Source organism: Myotis davidii, unplaced genomic scaffold, assembly GCF_000327345.1.
Source record: "Myotis davidii unplaced genomic scaffold, ASM32734v1 scaffold6, whole genome shotgun sequence".
NCBI lineage: Eukaryota > Metazoa > Chordata > Mammalia > Chiroptera > Vespertilionidae > Myotis > Myotis davidii.
In genome coordinates, this window is record NW_006383011.1 from 9,803,250 (window position 1) to 9,816,583 (window position 13,334).

The 13,334-nt window shown below is 38.0% G+C and overlaps 1 protein-coding gene across 3 annotated transcripts in view; it reads left to right on the forward strand.

Annotated features, from left to right (window-relative positions):
• CLHC1 (clathrin heavy chain linker domain containing 1) overlaps positions 1-13,334 on the forward strand; it is a 30,229-nt gene that overhangs the window by 3,725 nt on the left and 13,170 nt on the right. For 2 of the 3 annotated variants that reach the window (XM_006778589.2, XM_006778590.2), the window contains exons 2-7: positions 1,751-2,009; positions 4,736-4,923; positions 8,108-8,241; positions 10,550-10,751; positions 10,859-10,971; positions 11,364-11,448. In XM_006778589.2, the coding sequence (XP_006778652.1) occupies positions 1,833-2,009; positions 4,736-4,923; positions 8,108-8,241; positions 10,550-10,751; positions 10,859-10,971; positions 11,364-11,448 (899 nt within the window). In that variant the 5' untranslated portion in view covers positions 1,751-1,832. Of the gene's footprint in view, positions 1-302; positions 637-1,750; positions 2,010-4,735; positions 4,924-8,107; positions 8,242-10,549; positions 10,752-10,858; positions 10,972-11,363; positions 11,449-13,334 lie in introns of those variants that run through there. The other variant, XM_015557939.1, reaches the window with a different exon arrangement.

The window sequence follows — 13,334 nt, forward strand, 5'->3', positions numbered from 1 at the left end:
CCTCAGGGATTGAGCCCACAACCCGGGCCTGTGCTGACAGGGAACCAAACCCTGACCTCCTGGTTCATAGGTCAACCCTTACCACTGAGCCACTCGGGGCTAAAGTGCGGGTCTGTAGGTATCCATTAGAACAGCAGTTCTCAACCTGTGGGGCGCGACCCCTTTGGGGGTCAAACAACCCTTTTGGGGGGGTCGCCTAAGACCACTGGAAAACGCATATATAATTACATACTGTTTTTGTGATTCATCACCATGCTTTAATTATGTTCAATTTGTAACAATGAAATTGGGGGTCACCACAACATGAGGAACTGTATTAAAGGGTCGCGGCATTAAGAAGGTTGAGAACCACTGGTCCAGAGAAAGGGCACCTTTTTCTAAGCTGCACAAGGGTGCCCATGTGCAGGTAGTGGTCCTGCCTTCAAGGCCCTGTACTTGATCTGGCAGCTGCAGCTCTGACCTCATCTCTTTCTTCTCTGCCTTTCTCATTCTCTTCCGGCCCCACTGGTCTTGCTGTTCCTCAGACTTGCTTACTGCCTTGAGGCCTTTGGGTTTGCTGCTCTCTCTGCCTCAACTGCTCTTTCCCAGGAATCTACATGACCTGCTTTGGTCAGATTTCTGAAATGCCACTTATCAGTGAGGACTTCCTCTTTTCCTAACTTAATGCTTTATAGAAAATTGCACCCGCCCACCCTCCTAACTCTCTCATTCCCAGTTTCATTTTTCCCCCATATGACTTATCCCTATTTGTCATGCTATGTTTTTACTTTGTGTTGTCTCTCTTCCTACTTGAACATAACTTCTGGGAGTTAAAAGCTTTGTTTTGTTCAATGTTCTTTCTCTAGCGTCTAAGATAGTGGCAGACACACAGAAAGTGCCCCTAAATATTTTTTTAACATATTTTTATTGATTTCAGAGAGAAAGAGAGAGAGAGAAAGAAAGAGAGAGAGAGAGAGAGAGAGAGAGTGAGAGAGAGTTTAGAAACACCAATGATGAGAGAGAGAATCACTGATCAGCTGCCTCCTGCACGCTCCACACTGGGGATCAAGCCCACAACCCGGGCGTGTGCCCTGACCTGGAATCTAACCGTGACCTCCTGGTTCTTAGGTTGATGCTCAACCACTGAGCCACGCTGGCAGAGCCTAAATATTTATTGAATAAATAAATATGGCATAACTTAAGCATTGCCCTAATTGTGATTCCTTTAGATGTTGTCCCTGATGTTTGATGTTTTCCTGCTCTCTCCCAGTGAGCTGCTCCTCTGGGCTTTTACAGCCCATTGTGCCCATCTCTGTCTCACTGCCTTCTCCGCTCTACCACTAGATTTTTTTTATGGGGATACCTAAAAGATAAGGTTTATGGTACAAAACCAGCAACAGTCAATGAATTGTGGGCGCACAAATACCGAAGGAAATGATTCTTGATGTTTGCGATTCCATTGCATTGTGTTACTAGCAGTGCCTGGACCAGAATGGTCACGAGTTTGAAAACAGATGTTGACAAAAAAATTACTTCTGTAAATTCTTTGAAATTCTGAAAATTAAAACTGACTTTATAATCATTCAGAGTGTATACGTATACATTTGGGGGGATACCCTGTACATGCTCGGTTAATAAGAAAAGAGCTCCTATTGACTGGTGTTAATTGTTTATCTCAGATCCATGGCACATTTTTTTACATTTGCTTTAGATGAATATTTGACAATTTATTTTAAGCTTTAAATTAATTGATGGTCTTTTTTTCTTTCAGGCCTATCAAAAGTTTTGGCTTTGTTGCAAAAGCAAGTCAAGAGTTAACTTTCCTCTGTTGAATAAGAATTGCAGATTATGCCATGTCGGTTCAAGGAATAAATAAACATACAGTTATCCCTCCTATCATTAGTAGATGTGATAAGGAATTTTTGGAAAGTATGCAAAGATACATAATTACAGAAACTAAAAGAGTGGGCTGCAATGAGGAAGGACCTGCTGATGAATATTACATCATATACCGAAACGTTTTTGATAAGGTATCAATGCTTTTAAGACAATGGATTTTCATGGGGGAAGAAATGGTCTTTCTTTTCTTTTTCAATATTTGTATTGCTTTTAGAGAGCAAGGGAGAGGGAGAGATAGAATCATCAATAATGAGAGAGAATCATTGATCAGCTGCCTTCTGCACACCTCACACGGATTGAGCCCAAAACCCAGGCATGTGCCCCGATCGGGAATTGAATCGTGACCTCCTGGTTCACAGGTCGGCACTCAAACCTCTGAGCTCTGCTGGCCAGGCAGAAATGGTCTTTCTTGATGACTAATACTCCTGTTTTAGTAACACCACTGCTTGTTTAACTACATCTATCAGTTTTGAAAAGTTCATCTCTTTTGTTAGAAAGGGGAGAAGGGAGAAAATGCAATACTGCACTTATTACTAGACAGTTGATGAATGTTTCAACTGTTTTGGGTTAAGTGCAAGCTATCAGTTTTAACATTTTAACAGTTTTTGAGCAACACCTAGCAGTGCCCTCTAACATTTTGACCCTCCATCTGAAAGTGTTAACTGATTTGTGAGGGATTGGGCTGTAAGCAGGAACCTTGGTTTGGGTTTATGTGTGGTATCATTAAAGACGTGGTCTAGATTTGATCTACCACAGCGATTTTCAACTTTTCTCATCTCACAGCACACATAAACTAATTACTAAAATTCTGCAGCACACCAAATAATATATTTTTTGCTGATCTAACAACAACAAACAAGGTATAATTTTGACTTATTCACACTGGACGGCTATTGTGTTGGGTGCTGTCTTTTTTTTTTTTTTTTTTGGGGGTAAGGTAAAAGAGGTCAGTGGCCTTGACTAAAGAGGTTAGTATTGCATGTTTTAAAAATTCTTGTGGCACACCGGTTGAAATTGCTGACCTAGCATATTGATTTGAGATCCCTTGTAGATTAGAGGTCTAGGTAGATAGGCACAGTAAACAGGGGGTTTGACTAGACTGAACATTGGAAATATGGAGATGAGATTAGAAAATGCTGTGGCTTATATAACACTTGATTTTGTTTTGCAAGCTTTTAGCAATACCCATTTTTCTTTTTGTTTTTAAATATATTTTGATTGATTTCAGAGAGGAAGGGAGAGGGAGAGAGAGAAACATCAACGATGGGAGAGAATCATTGATCAGCTGCCGCCTGAATGCCCCCTACTGGGGATTGAGCCCGAAACCCAGGCATGTGCTCTTGACCAGAATCGAACCTGGGACGCTTCATTCCACAGGCCAGTGCTCTATCCACTGAGCCAAACCAGCCAGGGCATGAGGCTGTAAGAGAATGAGGAATCATGGAAACTGGTAAAATGAAGAACCAGTCTAAAATGAAGAATTCAGTCTAAAGCTCTTGCTGTTTGTTGCCATTAAGGAATGGTGGTTCCAAGTATGTAGATTTTTCATAGTTTTCAAGAGAAGCTGGAAATATGGTTTTTAGGTGAAATTTACTAAATTTTACTAATTACAAAATTTACTAATATTTTGTGGGTCAAGCAAAACTATTCTACCTGTGGCCTGCCAGTCTGTCTTCTTTCTTTTAATGCAATATCTACTAGTATGCATTCTCCAAAGTTCCTATGAGTGTTCTCCTGGTATCTATTTCTTCTAGCAGACAGATATGGGAGCTGATCAGTGTATCACTACAAGTCCATTTTCTATCCAGTAATGTATCCAAGCTGTCTTAGATTGTTGTAGCACACCTCATAGGTGTGTGGAGTGGACGATGGCCAGGAACAGCAGGGTGCTTAATTTGAAAGACCACAGAATCATGGCTTCTATTTTATTGTGGGTTCTTGGGTGGCAGTCCTCCTAATTGGGTTGCTAGGTAGTATAGATGACTAGTAAAAAAGACGCCCAGTATCTCCCACTCAGATATCCTTTCCTGGTACTTGTCATTGATCAATTAATCTCATACCATTTCTTGAGAGACCAGATGTCTTCCTGGATAATTTTTTCTAGATATTATCTAGCTAACAGAGAACTAGTAGGGGATACCAGAGACTAGAGATGTGGCAGGAGTAGAATGCATAATTGTGGCTTTCAGAGAAAATTATGGATTGATCACCTCTGTTCTCTTTATATATCGGCCCCTTCTGAAATCTTTGTGAGCATAATTTGAAAACTGTAAATTTTAAATTATTTTAAATGTTTATTTGTTTTTGCATGGGTATTGTATACACAAGATTAGAAAATAAATAAATACATACACACATAAATAAAAAGAACCAATAAAGAAAAGTATACAGCTAAAGGTCAGCTTGTTCTCTTTCACTTTCCTTTTCTTCAGGCATCCACTGTTTTCTATTTTCTTCTGTTATCCTTTATCCTTCCAAAGATATTCTGTACTTTCACACCATTGGAAGCCATGAGTGGATATTGATCAGGGATTTCCTATAGTTTTACTTGATATCTTGGGAATAGGAATGCAGTATTAGGCCTGGTATTGGTTTTAACTGATACTATATAATGTATGTGTTCATACCAAGTAGAGGAAAATATATTTTTTCTCTCATAGTTAAGCTCACAGGACTGTAATAATTTACAAAGAGCACATATTCAGGAAATATTCTTTAACACCCAGTGATATTTGAGACTTCTAATTCCTCATCATGTTTTATTTAAAAAATAATCTATAATGCTCTTTGAAAGGCTTTTGATCCATGGTGTACCAGAAAAAAATGCAAAACTATAGGCAGAAAAATCATATTTCAGGTAATAGAATATGTCACTGCATACAAATCCATTCTGACTTCAATCAAAAAAGAATATGATGCCATCATTGATACAATAAAAAGAGACCAAAGAATTGCGTTTTATCTTCATGGAAGACTTAAAGTTTTTGCAGCAGAGCCCACAGCATTGGTGTATCACAGGAAAAGAATAATCCAACTTGAAGCAAAGTAAGTATATTAGCAAGTAGCCCAAAAGGTGATCATTGTTACTTGGTTATATTAACTAACTAGTGTAACTATAACCAGTGGTTATCAGTCTTTTTTGTTATTTTATTTTAAAGTCATGTTTCCATGTTCCCCTTCCTACATGGAAACATGACTTTAAAATAAAATAACATTTTTTACTTAAATTGTTAAATACTAAAAAATTACTATATTTCACTTAAAACTCTTGTTTGAGAATTTTATATCAGTTAGGATAATTGAGGCACGTTGTAGTATCACAAAATGAGGGATGCAGTTAGTTGCTTCCGGTAATTTCCTGCATGGAAGATTTGATAGTACAATTTCATGATTTCAATCTGAATTAGAGCACTTAATTCTGTATGCACAAAGGTAAGTAGCCTACTAGGAGAGGATAAGATGCCCACTCTTGTTGCATAGTCTCATATTTCCAATGCTTCTTCCATTTGGAAAATGATGGGCACATTATTTTTATAGATAATTTCAAGCAACTTGGAAAATTATGCAAAGTTTGACCTGGCAATATGGCTGGCTAGATGTTGGATCTTCCTCTTGGGGAAAAATGCTGCATAAAGTAATTTTTAAAAATCTTTCCAAAAGCAACAGGAAGCCGACAAGATATTAAGAGATCACCAGGGCAAAATCAGAACAGAAGACAAAAGATAAAAGGAGCACAAATGATTCTATGGCCCTGAGAGCATTTATTAAAGTAGTGATCATAAGCTTCAGTTTTTAGTGTGGTACTGGGACAAGAGACAGACCCTCAGAACTGCTGCCCAAGGGGTTCAATCTTCTGGGAAATCCTCCCCTTGTAAAGCTGGGAGAATAAAGGGCTACAACCTTGTAGCATGAACCAAAGGCGAACTGTCCCAGCCTTGGGGATTGCATGGAAACTTACCTTCTGCTCAGCAGACTGCTGATGGGAACAGGGCTTGTTCTGGATGAAACGTTCCGGAACTAGAAATGGTAGTGGTTGCACAACTCTGAGTATACTAAAATCCACTGAATTGTACACCTTACAGGGGTTAATTTTAAGGTATATGAACTCTATCTAAATAAAGCTATTATTTAAAAAGCTATGAAAAAGCCATATTTAATCTCTAAGGAGAAAATATGGTATAGGGACAATATTTGAAGATATAAAGGCAAAGAATTTTCCAGAATTGGTGAAAGATAGCAATTCACAGATATGAGGCCCAAAGAATCCCAAGTAAATAATCTTCAGCGAGGCTTATTGTAGTGAAATTGTCAATGATAAAGAGATTGTAAAGTGGCTACAGAAAGGGACAATAATTAGATACTTCTCAATGTGTTGTGGCATATATTGGGACTTCATTCTATTTTCTGGCTGAATAATACTCCCTTGTATGTATATACCATATTTTGTTTACTTATCTATTGAATAGTTGGGTTGTTTCCACCTTTGGCTTTTGTGAATAGTGTCACCAAGAACATTCATTCTCTTCGAGTCCCTGCTTTCAATTCTTTTGAAAGACTGTTGACTTTTTTTTTTTTTAATCTCAGAGAAAGGAAGAAAGGAGGGAGGGAGAGTCAGACATCCATGCGAGAAACAAACATGGACCAGTTGCCTCCCATATGCACCCCAACTCTGACTTGGGCTTGAACCCACAACCTGGGGGTGTGCCCTGACCGGGAATCAACCCCACCACCTTCTGGTACATGGATAACGCTCCAACCAACTAAGCCATACCAGCCAGGGCAGAGAGTCAATTTTAACATTGCTTTCTTTCACAAGCATAAGTTTATTTGGATGAAAGCCAAAAGAAATTTTATTTTCAGTCCCTCTTTCATAAATACTGTAAGCTGTTGTTACGAGTAATCTGTACTTACCAGGAGCTCTGTAATAATCAGATGCAGACAGCCCTTATCTACTGACAAACTTGTTATTAATTTGCCAAAACCGTTGTGACGTTTATGTATCTAATTTATTTTAATCTGTTATTTTCTCCCTGGGCCACATATCAGTGATAAGTTAGGAAGTAAACTTAAAATAATGCCTGAAAGAAGTTTATATCTTCTTCTTGGTCTTTAAGATCCCCATTGCAGGAGGAGCTCAGTTTTCTCTCAGAGGAGTGCTTTCATTCCTCCAGCTCTAGGATCAGAATTACTACAGTAGGCTGAATAATGGCTCCCAAAGATAGCAGGTCCTCATCCTGAGAACCTGGAAATGTGACTTTATTTGGGAAAGGGGTCTTTGCAGATGTGATTACATTAAAGATCTGGAAATAGGGAGATTATCTCAGATTATCCAGGTGGGTGTTACAAGTGTCACAAATTTCCTAATCTCAATCACAAGTGTCCTTATAAGAGAAGGGCAGAGGAAGTGTTGACAAAGACAAGGGGGGAAGGGAATGCGACCAGGAAGCCAGAGATTGAAGTGATGCAGCCACAAAGGCAGCTGGAAAAGGCCAGCAGCGGAGTCTCCCCTCGCTGGTCTAGAGGAAGCATGGGCCCGACAGCACTCTGGGTTTGGCCCAGGGATACTGATTTTGCTGGTCTCCAGAACGGAGAGAAAATAAATTTCTGTTGTTTTAAGCCACCAAGTTTGTGGTAATTTGCTATGACAGCCCTAAGAAATGGGTAATTACTTTGAAAAATGAATTTTCAATGCAAAGGTAATTTTCAACTAAAGGGAATAGATAGTGCTTTGTGGCCAGACTATTATGTTTAACATTACAAATTTCCAATAAGGTTGTGAGTCATAGTCTTGCTGCTCTGAAAGAAAATTGTTCCTCACTATGAGGTTAGTAAACTTTTTATGGGGCACTGTTTTGTAAACTTCCACCTAAATCATAATGGTTCAAAATGACAATTTGGCAAAATAAAATAATGATTTAACCTGTTTTATTATAAATCTTCTTTTAAAAAAATATATTTTATTGATTTTTTACAGAGAGGAAGGGAGAGAGATAGAGAGTTAGAAACATCGATGAGAGAGAAACATCCATCAGCTGCCTCCTGCACATCTCCTACTAGGGATGTGCCCGCAACCAAGGTACATGCCCTTGACTGGAATTGAACCTGGGACCTTTGAGTCCACAGACCTACGCTCTGTCTACTGAGCCAAACCGGTTTTGGCTTTATTATAAATCTTATGATTAAATAATTAAGTTAGTTGAAAGTAACATAATGCCTTTTTGTTTTCCAGAATGAAGGTTATTGAAAATAATTCCTCAAATATTCAATTGCAAATAGACAAAATAAAACAACTTAGGGCAGAGTATGATGTGGAAGAACTAAAACATTTTCCTTGCTTCAAAGATCCTTCAAAACCTATTCCAGGTACTATATTTTGTGTAAAATATTTGAAAGAAATTCTAATTACCTAGTACACAAGTTAATATGTATGTGCCATGTATAGATCTTCTGAGTACAACAGGACTTTATCCATCCTTTGCAAGCAACTTTAGCCAGGACTCTAGATAGAAACAAGAGAATGAGAAAACCCTAAAAGATTAAGAGAGTTCCAGACTGACTGGACTATATACAGAATATTAAACTGTGGTTCCTGGTCAACATCGGCATTAACTGGGAAGCTGTTAGAAATGCAAATTCTTTGACCCCAGTGCAGACTTACTGTGTCAGAATTCTGGGCATGGCACTGGGGTGAGGTGGGGGTAGAGCCCAACAATCAGTGTTTTAACAAGTTCTCAGGTTAGTCTGATGTACTCTAGAGTTTGAGAACCCATGGTATAATACATGAAAAAACTGTCGTGTGTTAGGTTCTGTGAATATTGTTGATTCATATTTATGTCAGCATTCACTGGTTCCTCATCTTCAGCTAAGCCACATTTTGAGAAATTGTAGTGTATCCTGGATTTTTTTTCCTAATATTTAATCGGGAGGTTTTCTCAAATAGGCTCAGGAAACTTTTTTTTGCTGGGTAAATGAACAACTGGAGGAGACAAAAGTGAGGACAAGTGTATCTGGGGAAGTGCAAGTAGCATTCTGTCTCCTGGAATTTATTCAGGAAGCTGAGAGCTTTATATGATGAATATAGAGGAATTATAAATATTCACCCTGGGGACAAGGATTGCTTTGAGAATAGATAACTGTATTCAAAACTTTTATGGATGTCAATTAGTGTTTACCCAAAAGCAGAATCAATAGGTGGAAATTTTAGGAAGTAGGATTTGGATTCAGCGGAAGAAGCTATGTTTTGAAATAATAAGCTATTCCACACCAGAGGATTTCAACTGAGTTTGAATGATGAGTCAGCCTGTGTTAGGTGGAGGTAGGGGCTAGATTTCCTTTCAAATGTAAAATTATAACTAACAAAACATAAATAAGATACATATGAATAAGTACAGAATAACAGATAAATTAATTAAATGCCTAGAGTATTCAGGGTAGGGTAATGATCAAAATTGAGTAGGATTAATCCAAAAGGGTTTCTGGAGGAGAATTTTGAGATATACCTTTAAAGGCAACAATTAGCCTGAATGAGAAGGGAAATCATCTGGCGTGTGCATGTGCGTGTGCGTGTGTGTGTATGTGCGTGTATGTGTGTGTGTGTGTGTGTGTGTGGGTGTGTGTGTGTGTGATGAGTAATGAGTAAAAGGGGCAATTTGTGAGGGAGAGAGGACTGAGATATGGCTGGGATTTATAAGCTTTTCATTGCAGAGAATAAACATTACCCTGGGGTTAGCAGGAATAGTTTTTTTTTTTTTAAATATATTTTATTGATTTTTGTTTTACAGAGAGGAAGGGAGAGAGATAGAGAGTTAGAAACATCGATGAGAGAGAGACATCGATCAGCTGCCTCCTGCACTGCACATCTCCTACTGGGGATGTGCCCGCAACCCAGGTATATGCCCTTGACCGGAATCGAACCCGGGACCTTTCAGTCCGCAGGCCGATGCTCTATCCACTGAGCCAAACCGGATTCGCCAGCAAGAATAGTTTAATGGAAGATTTGGTTAGAGAGAAATTACTGGTCAGAAATCCCGAGTTGTTAGGCAGAAGCTCTTAGTGTTATTGAGTAACAGTAATATTTAGGGGTTTGCAGGGTATGGTGATGAGGTCGTTCAAAAATTTTTTCTTAAGATGCTAAAGTGTGGCCCTAGCTGGGTTGGCTCAGTGGATAGAATGTTGGCCTGAAGCAAAGGGTCCCGAGTTTGATTCTGGTCAGGGGACCTACCTCGGTTGCAGGCTCCTCCCCAGCCTGGGCCCTTGGTTGGGGCTCCTGCAGGTGCAAGAGGTAACCAATTGATGTGTTTCTCTCACATCGATGTTTCTCTCTGTCTTTCCCTCTCTCTCCCTCTCCCTAAAAACCAATGGAAAAATATCCTCCGGTGAGGATTAACAACAACAACAACAAATGATGCTAAAGTCTAAGGTTGGCTAAAGTCTAAAAACTGCTAGCCATTTAAAAATTGTATGCTATTCTAGAATATTCACTGGTATGTTTAAAAACTGCTAGCCATTTAAAAATTGTATGCTAATTCCAGTTATGTTCAGTAAATGACAAATTCATGCTACCATTTCTTAGTCATTTCCTGACATAGAGAACTCACTGACATATTTTGCATTTTTGCACAAGAGTCCCACCCATGTCTTGGCTGTTTTGATTTGTTCCCTTTTCCCATAGGCATGATTCTCGAAGAATCCTTCAATTTAGATGCTCTCAATAAATACCTGAAACATCTGGAAGATAAATATGCAGAAATTAAACAACTGATGTCAAAAAAATATGTCCCATTTCAGAGGAAGGCAGATTTAGAGGAGGAAATGATTGTGATAGTAAAACGGCAAAATGTAGCTGAAAGTCTGAACAAAGAATTAGAGTTTCGGTATGCAAGTTGATTATTTTTAAAGTTTGAAGCTTTTATATGTGTTTATTCTAATATTACATTTTGATTTTAGATTCAGTCTGTTGTTGATGTTTTTATCTTTATAGTCATCGAAGACTGCAGATTATTTCATGTGCGCTTACTTCATGGGTAAAATCTGATAAGAGCAGTTCATTTGAAGACTTCGTGAAGCAAATTGAGCAAATCCAAGATTTACATGGTAGTTTATTGATATATTTAATTAACACAAATAATGGAAAACATTACTTCTTCCCCCAATGTACAGAAAGCTAATGAGTGGGAATTTTCCTAGATAGAGTTTAAGGAAAGCAAAAATGTACTTATTTCGGTTAGGTCCCTGTTATCCTATGGGCGTCTTCCTTCAATAGCTGACAGATAATTGGTAAAGAGTAGACTTGGTGAACCAAAGATATAATACCTGAAAATGTACCTTAAAATAAGAAAAAAGGAAAGGGAGGCACTCAGTTTAGAAGAGGTTGATGCTATTAGAAACTATAGCATTAAGTGGTTGTATTAAACAGCTGCATGCTTAATATTTTCTATTAATGTATAACCTTAAATATCATCTGGTGGATCTTTCGATATTTATAGGTAACCAAAGCTTTATTGAAGAGCTATTGGAAGATGATCCAGGCAAGGCAAACGAAGCTGAAATTTTGCTTTCCTACATTGAAAGGCAAATATTTTAAAAGCTTGGATTTTCCTTGTTAAAATAATATTGCAATCATTTAATATGTATTTAAATAATTATTAAATACATCTTTAATATTTATTAATTAAATGTTTAGCATTTATTTAGCATCTTGATGGGCTATAGTCTCTAGCTTTTGTATCTTTAAAATTTTACCCTAGTACTTCCCATTTATTTGTTGTCATAGTCTTTTCAATGATCTGAGCAGTTATATGCATGGGATAAAATACCATTGGGCCATTGTAAATTGAAATGGAATAACTGTTTTATTTCTTCTGCATGCATGGTCTAGACATTGCAAATTTTTTTTTAATTCTAATAGACAATTAGGAAATAAGGTAGAATTTTAAATGATAATTCTCTGTGATAAAATACTAGATTGGGCCGAGCCAGCATGGCTCAGTGGTTGAGTGTTGACCTATGAACCAGGAGGTCACAGTTCGATTCCTGGTCAGGGCATATGCCCAGGTTGCGGGCTTGATCCTCAGTGTGGGGCATGCAGGAAGCAGCCAATCGATGGTTCTCTCTCATCATTGAAGTTTCTATCTCTCTCTCCCTTTCCCTTCCTCTCTGAAATAAATAAAAATATATTTTAAAAAATACTAGATTAGTAGTCTAGGAAATATTTCAGAGAATATAGGTGGTTTGTAGTGTTGATTTAAGTTTTATTTATACTTTTCTTGCATTCCCTCATCATCAACTTGATATTAAAAATATTTTCCTAAATATGTTTTTTTTTTTTTAAATTTTATTATTTATTACAAAGGGTATTACATATGTGTCCATTTTTTCCCCCCGCCCAAGACAGTCCCCTTATTTTCCTAAATATGTTTTTATTAATTTTTAGGGAGAGGGTAAGGGAGAAGGATAAAGAGAAACATCGATGAGAAAGGAACATCCCCTCATATGCCCCCCACGGGGGACCAGGGGTTGAGGCCACAACCTGGGCATGTGCCTGGACTGGGAATCAATCTGGTGACCTCTTGGTTCCTGGGTCAATGTTCAACCACTGAGCCTCACCAGCTGGCATATTATTGCCCAATACTTAAGTTATTATTTATAGTGTAAATTAGAGGCTTAAAGAAATTTAAGACTTTATTCTTTAAGAGGTTACTTCATAGGCTATAAAGTCCATATGTAATGAACATATTTAATGTTCCTAATCTTATATGTGAAAAAGTTTTCAAGTGTTGATTTGCATGTTGATATGATACAAATAAGGAGGGAAGATTATTTTGTGGGGGCGGGGGGGCACCAAAGCCCATTATATTTCCTTACACTGTGTGCTTCTCTAAGTCTGCCAGCTCTAGATATGAGAGAAAAAACCTTGTTGAGGTTAAACGTTTTATGTATTTTACTTAATATTACTTTGGTATTTTTCCCCTCTGGGATTCCACGTTCATTTGCAACATTGTGTAAATGGGTGTTTGTCATAGTTTTATTAATTGTGAGGTAAGGCCTGATTTGAAGATCTTTTGCCCTAGGAAGAGGAGTAGAGGCTTAAGTTATTTGAACTATTATCTTTTCTTCTTGTGTTAATCTCATATTTAATTGGGAATCTGCAGAGCAACATAAATTCTGAATACCAAGGGTACCTATTGATCTTCAACTTGGCAGCCTTTGTGTTCATTTTATATTTCTCCTAGATGAGCCTCTAAGCAGCTTGCCCCTCTTTTCCCTGACACCCCCTTTTATCTGGAGACGATATGAGAGAAAAAAATCTGAGCTCATTGTAACTTCACCTCAAATTCTGTTTATTTTCTATGGCTTGCTATAAAGTAGTATAGGAATAAAGTACAGGATCAGGTTCACAGTCAGCTGGCAGGTGAGAGTTTTTTTCTGAGGGTACAAAAATGATAGAATATTAGGGA